Source organism: Grammomys surdaster, unplaced genomic scaffold (genome assembly GCF_004785775.1).
Source record: "Grammomys surdaster isolate TR1022 unplaced genomic scaffold, NIH_TR_1.0 125889, whole genome shotgun sequence".
In the NCBI taxonomy this organism is placed as follows: domain Eukaryota; kingdom Metazoa; phylum Chordata; class Mammalia; order Rodentia; family Muridae; genus Grammomys; species Grammomys surdaster.
In genome coordinates this window covers 1895290-1908869 of record NW_021620714.1, presented here as the reverse complement: position 1 = coordinate 1908869, position 13580 = coordinate 1895290, and the positions used below count along the sequence as shown (strand labels likewise).

Below are 13580 nucleotides of genomic sequence, written 5' to 3'. Positions count from 1 at the left end.
AAGTGAATGATTGTTTTGAAAAATAGTTCACTCCTTTATGAGAGGTGGAGGGGTTTTGTACGTTTGGATTTGGGGGGGCTTGGCTTTTATTTTATTTTTAAGGTTTATTTACTGTAGGAGTGTTTTATCTGTATGTATGTATAAGTTCTGTGTGTGCTTGGTGCTTTTAGGGGTCAGATGATGGCACTGCATACCCTGAAAATGGAATTAAGGATGGTTGTGGACTACCATGTGTCTGTTGAAAAACAAACCTGCTCCCTCCTCCCTGACTTGTTCTTTAAAAAGTCAGGGAAAACAAGGCAGCAGGATGTCTTTGCAACCTTTGAGAGCAGTAAAGAATGAGAATTCAACAGTTGCTCTGCTTCTACCTCTCAGTTTCTGGGGGGCATCAGGACTTTAAATCTATCATCATCTGGATGCTCTCAAATTTCTCTCTTTAGCCTACAGGTCTTCCTGAACCTCAGAGTCTAAACCTAATTGTCTCTTCCACATCTCTCCACTTAGATTTCTAAAAAGAATTTCAAACTGAATATAAAAGTCCTGACTTCTGCCTTCAAATTTACTTCTTTTTACAACTTGTTCTCCCAAGCTATCTGAATGCTTCTTTTACCTTCCATTAAAACCAAATGTTCTACCTAAAAATATTTTTCAAAACAATCACTCACTTTAAAACTCTCATTCATTTAACTGATTCTCTTTTTAATATAATACATAGGGATTTCACCAACTCAAAAATATTCTGAGAATTCAGTGTTCATCACTTCAATTATTATCACACTGGCTTAAATCACTATCATGGTGACCTGGATCATTGTAATAATCTTTTGAAACCATTTTTCACCAGCTAATGTATATTGATTCTTGCCTGGCTCCTTCTGTGTAATCTCTTGGAGACTGACAACTTTTGTTTCTTTCATTTATTTTGATTAAACTCCAATACAACCTTGTACATGCTCCTCCATAAATACTTCTTGGAATCAATACATATTTTATTACATTACATAAATACCAATATATTTATGAACACTGATTGCAAGGTACTTTTATGAAGAAACTACTTAAAAAAATGAGTGGGGTCAGCAGATTTAAGCAGCTTTCAGAAGTTATTTCTGCTTTAACTCAGTAGGAGTATTTTCCTTCCACCTAGCCCATAACCTGTAGGTATAAACAACTCTTTACTGCCTCACTTGGTCCTCCACTAACCACTGAATCACCTTAATCCTCTTTCATAAAAAGCAGGCCTACGAATGGAGACAAACTGGCTAATTCTCAAAGACTTGGGAATGTCCAATACCACAGGTTAAAAAAAAAAAATCAAGACAGGGAAGAAACTGTTGAAGCCTTGTTCCCTGAGTTGGCTACAATTTGAAGAGAAAGATAATATGTTGCAAAAGGTTCCTTCTGCTCTCTTAACAGGACACGAAGTTTAACTGAGTTCAATCACCCTAGTTTCTTGGGCAACTGTGTACAGGGGTAAAGATAATGGCACCTGGGAGAGGCTAAGGTTACCAAGGACTAGGACATGTCATTTGGATCTAGCAGGAAGAGATGGTTATAAGATACCAAATGATCAGAGACAAAGTATTCATTAAGAGCAAGCCTGGCAAGGAAGGCCCAGGTTCACATTAACCTAATCAAACATGGCGCTGGATGTCACCACGGATTGTGTGCCGGAAGTCGGGAAGAAATTACCCCCATCCAAGATGGCGGCGGCTACCCAGAAGAGCCGCTAGGCGGGAGCGCCTGGAGAGTCTTTGCCCTCATCCAAGATGGCGGCCCCCGTGGGCGCTGTCCCGGCTCCGCCCCGTGCCCGGCCCCGCCTCCCTCTCGTCCCTTCCTCCGCCCCCTCGCAGTACCCAGTCGGGTCTGAGGTGCACGCGCGAGGAGAGCGGGCTGCGGGCGCTTGACATGGCGGCAGCGGCGGCGACTGCAGCGACCAAGGGGAATGGGGGCGGCAGTGGCCGAGCCGGGGCTGGCGACAGCAGCGGCGTGCGGAAGAAGAAGGGCCCCGGGCCTGTGGCCACGGCGTACCTGGTCATCTACAATGTGGTGATGACGGCGGGGTGAGGCTGGAGCTCCCCCGGGGAGGCGGGGAGCGAGCTCTGCGGCGGGCGGGGGCGCCGTGCAGCCGGCGCGCCGGGTGTCGGACCCGCAGCCCGGGCAACAGCCCGGGCGAGCGCGGGGCAGGCTGGCCGCAGAGCTGCCTGGCCAGGCCCTCGGTGGGGCGGGCGCGCGGGCCACAGGTGCGGGGCGGCGCGGCGCGGAGGCCAGCCCCGGGCGGCCGGTCACGACTGCCCCAGCCCGGCGAGGAAGCCGGACTGGCTGCGGAGACCATTCATTTAGGCGGTCGTTTTCAAAACCCCGGCGGGAGCGTCGGTCTGGGAGGCGGTGGGAACGCAATCGAAGTTTTCAGCCAGCCGCCCGAGTCGGAGCGGTCCGAGACCCGGGCGTAGACTTTCTTGGGGCAAGTTGAGGTAGGGAGGGAATCGACCCTCGGAACGGTGTCTACTCCATTTCAAGCCTATCTCTTCATAGCAGGGTTTTAGTTCCAGTTCTCACACAACTTGCCCTGTGACTTTGAAGAAACCTGCTTCTTTCTCTAGGCTCTACTTTTTTTTTTTTCCAGTTAGGTAGAGTTGGACAAGGTGAATCCAGTTTCACAATCCAGTGGTTTTGGTGAGGTGGTTCACAATATAATTTATTAGGAAATTTCTAAGTCGTAAAACTTTCTTACCTGCTGTTTCTCCCGTCCTCTTCTGTTTCCCCTTTCTCTTTCTTTTTCTTTATTTTTTGTTTATTTGTTTTTGTTTTGTTTTGTTTTTTAAGACCGGAACTCATTATGTAGTCCTGTCTGCCTGGAACTTGTGATCCTCCTGCCTCAGTCTTCGGACTGTTAGAATCAGGGGCCTGTGCCACCACTCTTGACTCCCCATCATTCAGGTTTGCTTACTGGTCCTGGGGATTGGACCTCACACTTGCAGGCACTCTACTACTGAGCAATATCCCTACCACCGTGGCCATTTTTTCCCCCCAGTTTTTTAAGGTAAAGCTTTAAAGTATGCACAAAATATTTAAAGAACTGTATATTGAAAATCCAGCCTTAAATGTTTTTTACAGTAGGGAATACATCGGCAGGGATCAAAACTTAAAATATACACAGAGTGCATATACATACAATGAAAACTTGTTCCAGATCACCTTACTTGAATCAGCTAATTTTGTATATTCTACAGATGTTGGTATTAGCACATGCTAATAATAGCCCCTCACACAAATGTTGTAAGCATAAAGTTATTATGTTGCTTTTTAATGAAGAAGTATGCTGGGAGGGTGGTAGGCTGATTGTTAGTATTAGAGATGGGAGGTGAAGGGGAGGTGTTGAAACATAGGCTCGGGCTGGCCATGGTGGATCTCTGAGTTAAAGGATAGCCTGCTCTACAGAGTAGGACAGCCTTGTCTACACAGAGAAATCCTGTCTCAAAAAAAAAAAAAAAAAAAAAGAAAGAGAGAGAGGAAAAAAAAACAAAGAGAAAAAAAGAAAAAGAGTGGAACATGGGCTTGCATAAGATCATACAAGTTCTCAGAGTCCCCGGATCTAAACTTAGGTCAGTGAAGAGTTATTGCAGATACCATGTCTTTTACACAAATATTCCCAGACTACTTGTTTTTAGGAGAACATTTAGGGTCTCTGTATACACATCTATGTGAAATTCCTGTTCTAGCAGAGGTGTTGGTAGAAGCATTGTATTGTGGAGGGATGTCAGAGTCCTCTGATGAGGAAGGTCCTCCTTTTCTGAGTGATGAACACGTTATAAGGGCATGGAGTGGGGTCTTAAACCAGGATGAGAAGTTGGGATTTTAATCCTTCCAGGAGGGAAGTTAACGCTCTAATCAACTTGAGCATTGATCTGTTATAAACTTGATGACATTATATCAAGCATTAACTAATAATAAACTTGAGCATTAATTTGTTACTGCCCATGCTAGCCAGTTAAACCAGTAAGGAATTTATCTCTTCTATTATAAACCCTTACTTAATGTCCCTCTAGATAGTTTGTAGACGTAGAACATATATACTGCTGCCTAGTTGAGTGTGTACATTTAGTTAAATCTGCTCTTTCCAAGATGGGCCTTAGTGACCAGGTTCCTTTGCTTCCTTACAGAATTTAACAGGAACCACAAGGCCTAATAGTAATTTTTGGCAACTGCATGCCCCAGTGATTCTTGTTTCATGGGTTTCTAATCAGTACACCTATTGATCTCCTTTCTCACTTGGTCTCGGGAAATTTAGAACTATTCCTTTTCAAAGGCAACTTTTATTCTTATTTCATATGTAATTTAGATAAGAAAGATCGATATATGGACATGTCCCACTGAGACACTTGTAGAAATAGTTTAAAATATTTTTCAGTCTCAATATTATTATTAAAGACCCTTTAACAGCATAAATCAATTAAAATTGAGCCCCTTGTTCCCCTTAGACTTTCTGGGACCTGACAAAGACCATAATAGCTTATTCCCTTTGCATTGGTCTTGTTCTCAGCAGACAGGTTTAATAGAGAGCCAAGTTCCAGACAAGCAAGGTACCACTGGGTACTTTTATTTTACAGGATATTGTAGGTAGTGTAACACTTATTATGCTACAGTGCGGCCTTTGTGAACGACAGTTGATGTGTCCAACATTTTTATACAACACTTGAAATAATCCACTTGCAAAGAAGAAAAGTTTGTTTTGGTGCAAAGTTTGGAGATTCCATCCTGCAGTTGAAGGGTCTCCTTACATTGGGTCAGTGACAAAGCAGGAACAGAACTGTCCACCTCATGACCATGCCACAAAAGAGAGAAGGAAAGAAGAGGGCTGGGGTCCCACAGTCTCTTTCAGGGCATGTCCCTGATGACTTAAAGATGTCTCACTAGGTCTCAGCTCTTAAAGGTTCCTCCTCCCAGTAGTGTCACTCTGGGGACCATGCCCTCCATGTGGACAACACACTACAGCACTTGGTAAATCTAGGGTCTTTTTTACTTTTTTAAACAAGCTCTGCTATTCCTATGTCTTCGTTGTCCTGAGTCCAACATACTCTTGTTTTCCTCTCCTAATTGTACTTTCCTTTTTTATTAGGTGGCTGGTGATAGCAGTTGGGCTGGTGAGAGCATACCTGGCTAAGGGGAGCTACCATAGTCTTTATTATTCAATAGAAAAGCCTTTGAAGTTCTTCCAAACAGGAGCCTTACTGGAGGTATGTTTGATATTTTTGTCACTAATTTCAAATGTTATAAAGTAGAAAATATGCTCTTATTAAGTATGATAAAATATATTGAAATAGCCTTATCCTTGTTGGATTTGCTTTAAATTTGGAAATTTTGTTTTAGAAAATTGATAGTCTTTGAAATTCTAAAAATAAATAAATAAATAAATAAATAAATAAATTTAAATTCCATTTAATGTATTGCTTGGAATATGTTTTATCTCCAGGTTTATAGGAAATCAAATGATGCAAACTTCTGTTAGGATTTTGAGAAATTCTAGGGGTGCCCTGGTAAAGTGTTGATAAGATCAGATACTTTCAGGGTCCCTATAACAGGGACAGTGAGCATATTTGTTGGAGATGGTGTCTTGGTGATAGACAGGAGATAGAGCAGAACCTGCCAGGACCATCCACATTATCAAAGGGTTTGAAGGATACTAGAGATTCGCGTGAGGTTGGTAGTTCTGTGCTTGCCTCGGTCCTCTTTCCTGAATCAGTGTAGTTTGTGTTAGAAGTATAGTTGGATTTTTGAGTTACATTGGATAGAAATCCAACTCAGACAATTTTAGGAATAAAGGGATCTTCTGTTCTGAAGCTGATAAAAATACAAAACTATGGGCTGGAGAGATAGCCCAGCAGTTAAGAGCCCTCTCTGCTCTTACAGAAGACCTGGGTTCAATTCCCAGTGCCCACATGGCAGGGCACAACTGTTAGTAACTCCAGCTCCAGAGGATCTGATGCCCTCTTTTGACCCCAGAGGGCACCTGGCATGCACATGGAAAAGCACTCATAAAAATACGTTAGTAAAATAATTTTTTAAAAAGATAAAAGGTTAACTTACAAAACTGAAGGAACAGCTCAGGGTTGAGAAGCAATGGTTTGACTTTGTTTCTCTCTGTGTGATAGTCTTAGGCTCTCCTAGTGTAGATAGTCTTTACATGATGGAAGAAGTTTGGTTTTCAGAACATCTGTGTCAGATGCAGCACTAGGAAGGACTCTGGTTGGCCCTTTTTATGCCAACTTAGACTCTTGCTTGTGGCATTCAACACTTGCTCAGCAGTAGAGCACATGCCCATTTTCTGGACTATAGATTTTGGTAGTGGAAAGGGTGGCTGAGGACAATTAGGACATGCAAAATCAAAAGCTCTGTATTTGTTGTGATGAAATCCTTTGGGTAGTACAGAGGACATGATACTCAGTTTTATTTCTTCATTCTCTAGGGCAAACCCAGCATGACATTTGTGTCTCAATGGCAATTTAAAACCCGAACTAGGGAACAGTGTTTAAGAAAAAAATAAAACTTACCTCCATGAAAGTTATTCTCATCCTCACTTTTAAAAGCAGAAAGCAAGCTCTCTCTTGTGCCTTACACCTGTCAGGGCTGCCTGCCTGCCTGTCTGTGTGCTGTGGTGACTTGCACCTGTGGGGCTGCTTGCTTGCCTGTCTGGGTGCTGTGGTCACTTGCACCTGTCGGGGGCTGCCTGTCTGTCTGGGTGCTGTGGTCACTTGAACCTGTCAGGGCCGCCTGCCTGCCTGTCTGGGTGCTGTGGTCACTTGCGCCTGTCAGGGCTGCCTGCCTGCCTGTCTGTCTGGGTGCTGTGGTCATTTGCGCCTGTCAGGGCTGCCTGCCTGCCTGCCTGTCTGGGTGCTGTGGTCACTTGGGCATTCATTTCCTTGAGCACTCACTTCCTAGCCGGCTGCAGTTACCAGTTTAGCAGATTGGTCTTTTATCCCTGAGCCACCGTTTTGATTTGGAAAAGAATTAAGCTACAGTCAGTTTCTAGTTCTTCTGCTCAAACTGTGTGAGCCCAAGAAAACCAGCAGATTCTAATGTGCATTGTCTTTAAGCTTAGAGCCTTGGGGTTCTGTGAAAGGGAGAGAAATAATTAAGTAGCACTTTGTCACCTCATCATACAGTGTTCCCTCAGCTGCAGAGAGGCACTCCTGAGATCAGGGCCATCAGAAACAAAGACGGGAGATGCTCACTGTTGGAGTACTTCAGTGATTTATAAGGGGATTTCCTTGAAGATTTTATAATATAAAAATACAAGTTTTAAAATTTAAGTGTGTCTTAGGGAAAGTAAATAAATGAAACAGTGAAATACAATTCACTCTAGAGCCAAGTCTTAGACTTGGATGATTAGCCTGTTCTTCTTCTCTGTTGAATTTTGTATAGGGATTTAAGAAATAAATTAATTTTTTTCTTTTTCTTTGTCCATCTCCAGTAGAAACTTATTGCCTGACAAATCCTGGATTTGGTTTTAGGAAAAAACTATGCCCCCAAAATGAAAACATCTTTGAACCCACCCTTCCCTAAGAGAGAAAGAGACAATGGGAATGACTGTATATAATGAAGTGATGTTCTAGAGACAAGCAAAAGATGAAGGCTGCAGAGGTCCAAGCCTTTAACTAGGCTGTACGGGGAGCCTGCTGAGATGCACTTCTTGTGTGTACTTAAGAAGGGCTTCATGACCTACCCAGCAAACATGGCATAATCATTAGATGTGTATGTTGCTTAATTACACTAGACTGCATTAATTAACAGGATGAGAAAATTAATCTAGATAAGTTAACTACTCTACCTGTGTGCTGACTGGATGCCCTTTAGTGGGACCTTTGGGGAGAGGTTTAAAAAGGAAATATAAGTCAGATGATCCTAAGAAGTTCCAGATCCTTTTAGGAATATATAAAAGACTTAAAAACATTTATTAGGCAAACCCAAATGGTCATGTAGTGATGTATTATGAAAGTGAAACAACACTCAAAATAGCTTACTTTTTGAAGAACTTTTTATGTATTTATTTATTTATTTGTGTATATATTTATTTATCTTTGCAGAATGGATACATTGAGTTGGTGGTGTGTGTGATATTGGTTTATTTTTTTAGGGGGTGCCATGCACATACCAGGCTAATACTGTTAACACTGAGCTATGTTGTCAGCTCAGGGATTTTAGTAAAATTGACAGAAACCTCAACTTTATTCTACCTACTTATCCAAGAACATGTTGAGTATTTTTTTAAATAAATAAATTCCAAAATTATTGTACAGATAGTAATTTAAGTGTTTGATTAATTAATACTGAAATTAAGCCCTTGCTAAAAAGGATCTAACTTAAGGCCTTGAGAGGGCTCTGGAAGTACACTCACCTAGCATGCACAAGGCCTAGGGTGTACTCTACAGCAAACCAACCAACCAGACAGACAGAAGAAGCCTACAGTCTTGGTGAGGAGGTGATTGTATGAGGGCTGTTGGCTGGAGATCAGGGAAACCTCCTCACTTAAGCATCAAGAGGGACCTGTTGTCCTTAGCATAGTCTATAAATAAAAATCTAGGGCAGGAATGTAGCTGGGCTGCAGGAATGGCCCAGACTCGGGCTGAAACAACCTAGTGAGCCCAGGTGTTCATTCTCTGACACTTTTATTTGCCATTCTCTGTGTGGCGTCTGAACCATTCTCCCCTGCTCACTAGCTTCCTGTTTCAAGTGCCAGGTGAGTGTAACAATTAGTCTCCTGATGTAGCTCTTGGAGCCAAGATGAGAACAGCTAGCTAGAAGCAGAGCCTTAGTTCTGTATCTTAGTGAGGAGCTAGTGGGTCCAGCTCGGATCAGTTGTAATCCTAGATGGTCACCTCTAGACAGGAAGCAAGGCTGTAGTGATGATCTAGCCATGAGGTATCTTTCACTAAAGTTTTTACAAGACACACCATAGAATGAACATATGTTATTATATATAATATATAATTAATATATAATATATAATTAATATATAATGTATAATATATAATATATATATACTCACACACACCTGCCTTGTTTTGTGTGGAAGGGGGTACTGGGGGTTGAACTCAGGGCCTTCTACATCCCAGGTTAATACTGTTAACATTGTTAATAATTATATATAATAATGTTACTTTATTTTATTTTTTAAGTGTAGGGTTTTCCATATTTTCCAGGCTGGTCTCCCTGTGCTGGGTTTAAGCAGTCCTCTGCCTTAGCCTTTCAAAGCACTGGGACTACAAACATACACTACCATATCTGACTGTAGTATGATTTATAAATTGATCTATTGTAAAATGTTAATAATCAGTATTTTAGGCCAAGAGATCAGTGTGCAAATAATATAATGTACCTTGGGTCAAATCTTGGGTCATTCTGTGCTAGTTAACATAAGCAGCATCATATACTTTTTAAATGCCACTCACAAATTACAAAATGTGGTATGACAATACCAGACAAAGAATCATTGGTGAATGAGTTATTGGTGGTGCCTCCCACTGGGTGAACCGTGAAACATGCTGTGTGAAAGGACAGCAGATACAGCTTGTCAACAGATGATTGAGTCCTTTGACCTGAAGTGTCTAGGACACACTTCTGTAGAGGCGGAAAGTTAGTGGAAGTGACTGTCAATGGTACAGGATGTCCTTTTGAAGGGACAGAAATGTAACTAGTGGTGGTGATTGTACAACTGTGTGACTACAGTGATCAAAGACACCGAATTGTACACTTAGAAGGGGTGGATTTTGTAGTGCTGTGAATTATATCTGGCTTTAAAGATGCTGCTTGTCTAAAATGTGCTGTGGTCCATTCTTTCTCATTTTGGCTTTGGATTCATGATAGTCACTGACACGGTAGACTTTCTCCAGCTTGACAGAGCAGAGATTGAATATTAGCCTGGGATATAGAGTTTGTGATAGTTCTAGGTTCAGTTCCTAGTACCACACACACAAATGCTAGGTTGGAATTATAGTTGTGACAGCTTTGTTGTTTGTTTTTTAGTCATGTTTTGTTTTTGGACTGGGATTGAACCTAGGGTGTCATGCATGCTAGATAAGCACAGTACTACTGGATTATATCCCTAGCCATCCCTTTAAAACATTTTTATTGGACAGGCAAGATGGCTTAGTGGGTAAAGACATTTACTGCACAAGCTTGGTGACCTGAGCTCATTCCCTGGAACACACATGATGGAGGGAGAGAACTGACTCCACAGAGTTCTCATCTGACCTTAACACACATGCTCCCACACACGAATATTACAGTTTTCAAAACAAAAAATGCTAATTTTGAGACAGTGCCTTGTTAAGTTGCCCAGGTTGCCCTTTAACCCCCTCTGTAGCACAGCCATGCCATGAACTTGAGGCCCTTCTGTCTCATCCTCATGAGTGGTGAGGACTGTAGGCCTGCATGGGTGGTCTGGCCAGAATGGCAGTTTAAACTGGTTCCTAGGCAAAGCTAGATTGCTGAATGCTTTTGGTTAAAATAGGAGTGCTTGTTGGCAGTGTCCCAGTGTTTGTTTCCAACAGGTTGAGGTTGCTTTGCTCAGACCTGTTTGGCTGGTATAGGCCATGTCGATTGGTATGCACCTCATTTATCTACCTCTGTCCTGGTCCTAGTGTCCCACAGTAACTCTTTTTTGCCTCCTATTCCCCTCCAGATCCTTCTACTTTGTAGAACCCCGTTGTCTACAATAAGGAAAAACATGTAGGCGCTCTTCTTTCCCTTTCCTAGAGTTGATCTGTAGCTGAGTTTGAAAAGCAGAATTAGTATTGGAGTGCTGTGAGGGACCGGAAAGACCTGTCACGTCTTTAAATCCCACTTGGACATTCTCGGCCCTACTTCTGTATTCTAGTCAGACTCTTCAAGCCTCACTCTTCCTCTTCAGATCCTTAGTGAAATAGGAAATGGTTTTGAATGCCTTTTAAGACAGAGGAAAATCTTAACTACTGTGTCTTTAAGAAGGCTTCCAGTTTATACCCCTGAGTGTTTCTGGCCCTGTGGCTCAAACCTTGTCTGTCTACTGTTCTCATGTTATCATCTAAGGCGTTGTTAATAGAGTTTATGCTTCAGGTACATTACCAGCCAGTTTGCTTCTTTGAACTGGCCTGGGGATAGTTCACAAGAGGCCAGTTTTTCCTCTTTGTGGGAAAATAACACAATAACAGTTTTATGTCTTAAGGGACTTTTGAAACAATCTGCATGCACTTGTTAGTCTCCCTTTCTTCTGAAGATTGCTTTTAAGAGAGCAGATCTCTAAAGGAGCTTGGAAAGGCTAGCAGAGTCAGTCATGTGGAGTCATCTAGTACAAACTTGTTGAACAGCAGAACCCAGAAAAACCAGCTTCAGAAACTGTGTGAGAACAGGATGGGAGAAACGCACTTGGATGTAAAGTGTCACAACATTTGACAGGAAGAGGGAGTCTGTAGGAAATAGGAGCCCACCCACACAGGTGTCATTGCTTGACAACTGAGCAAGTAGAAGTTAAATAATACAGTGCTCAAAGAAGTGGGGAAGCTAATGACTTTAGAACAGAGTGTGCTAAAATTAAAAAGCAAAGACAACAACAACAACAACTCCCCTAAATATATTTACAGTGACTTCAGGGCAGGAAAGAGACTGTAGTGACATAAGCTGTAGCCCCAGAGGCTTAGGAGAGCAGTTGTTTCCAGTCACAGAGCATCAAGTAAAGCAGACTAAGAGCAGAAGCCACTGAGGGTTGTGTAGAGTTCAACATTTTAAAGGTAAAAAGAACATCACTAGGTCTAGTCTGCCTGGCACAACACAGACGTGCTGTCCTGGTGGACTGGCTAGGCAGTGCATGGTACTAGAATAGGGAGGCATAGTCTATTAGTGCCAGAACTGGTGTGTCCACAGAACTGACAGCAAGCATAAAACCTTTAAATGAATAATAAGACTACCCCAAAAATAGAAAGATTAGAATGTACAATTCAAGGTAATTGTGGAGAAAAAACATACAGAGACATTTCTGAACTAAAAGGCTGGTTATGGCAAACCACAGAGGAGTTTTCCTGCCAGGAAAAAAAAAAACCCTTACTCCTTCTAAATTTCTCTTTAAGTCCTTAAACTTAGAACGAAGATCACAATTCTTAGAAAAAAAAGAGACTTGAAAGTGAAACAGTAAAAGCAACTAATAAGGACCTTAGACTTAACTTTTCTAGGGAACAAAGTCCACTTGGAGCTGGGTGAGAACATTAGCCTCCTGAGAAGACACATCGTCTACAGGTGGAGGCATTCTAATACCTATAGGACTTGGGAAGAGAATCTAAGTGCATTTAGCTGTTACATAAATAACGAAGTCTTCAGCTCTGTGTATTCGAGCTTTCTGCTTAATAATGTCTCAGATCTGTGCTGTCCAGTACAATAGCCACTAGTCACATGGTTATGGAGCCCTTGTGACATGGCTGATAGGCCTGAGAAACTAAATTTTAAATTTCATTTCTATTCTCATAGACACATATGACTAGTGGCATCTGCACAGCCCAGGATAGGTAGATTGCAGATTGCCCACCTGGAATTTCATGAGCTAGTTTAGATTCTGCCAGAACAGAATGAAAGGAAGGAAGGTGAATGAGCCGAGGGAGGGTGACATGCTGTAAATGGCATATCACTTAGACTCTGGAAGCCTCTTAATTCATATGTTTAGAACAACAGGGCTAATAGTAAAGTATGCAGGTGTTTTCAGATTAGGAAAATGTGTAGAATAAAAACAAAGCCTGTGGGTGCTGGAGAAGGTCTCTAAGGGCATGTGTCAGACCATTGCCAGTGCTGCCCTTGGGGGCGGGATGTGCAGGGATGCTGAATAAGAGATGTCTGCTTCTACTTTCTGTGCTTTATTATACATTTATGTACCTCTTATCTGAATCTCGAAAGACCCAGTACAATCTATGTAGTAGCATGCAATAGAGAACAGGATGGGTGAGGGAAATAGGATTACAACAGTTTATAAATAAAAAGACAGCTTAGACAGTTCATGAATTCAGTCTTGACGCCTCAGCTTGAGGGCGTGGGGTCAGGGACTCGTAACTGATCTGTATTTGCTGCACAGATCTACAGACATGGAAAATGACAATGCAGGGGCCGCAAAGATGGCTTTGATGCTTTTCCCGAGGACCCAGGTTCAGTCCCAGCACCCACAGCCCACCTACCTCCCAACTGTTTTAATTCCAGCTCCAGGTGATCTGTTACCTCTGCTGTCGTCTCTGGACTCCAGGCATGTACATGGTAGACATGGATGCAAAACATTCATACACAGAAAGTAAAAATAAATAAACCTTAAAACAAAAACAGAAAGCATGACAGGAGAATTACAAAAAGCTGACCCGATGACAGACAAATAGCATAAATAACTATTCTTGCATAGTATATGTGAGGCCTTGAGTTCAGCTTTCAGCACCACAGAAAGGTAGGTAGGTAGGAAACAGAAAAGAAAGGCTGGCCAAGACTAGATGGTTCGAGTTGAGGCTGGAAGGCTGGGAGTTTGAGACCAGTCTTGGTTGAGTAGTAACTATCAAAAGAGGAACAGACATGGAGGGAGG

General features: G+C 42.2%; 1 protein-coding gene across 1 annotated transcript in view; it reads left to right on the top strand.

Moving 5' to 3' along the window:
* Positions 1 to 1861: 1861 nt before the first annotated feature.
* Positions 1862 to 13580, top strand: part of Hacd2 (3-hydroxyacyl-CoA dehydratase 2) — a 93944-nt gene continuing 82225 nt past the window's right edge. The window contains exons 1-2 of the mRNA XM_028752281.1: positions 1862 to 2063; positions 5120 to 5237. Of these exons, the coding sequence (XP_028608114.1) occupies positions 1909 to 2063; positions 5120 to 5237 (273 nt within the window). The 5' untranslated portion in view covers positions 1862 to 1908. The remainder of the gene's footprint in view (positions 2064 to 5119; positions 5238 to 13580) is intronic.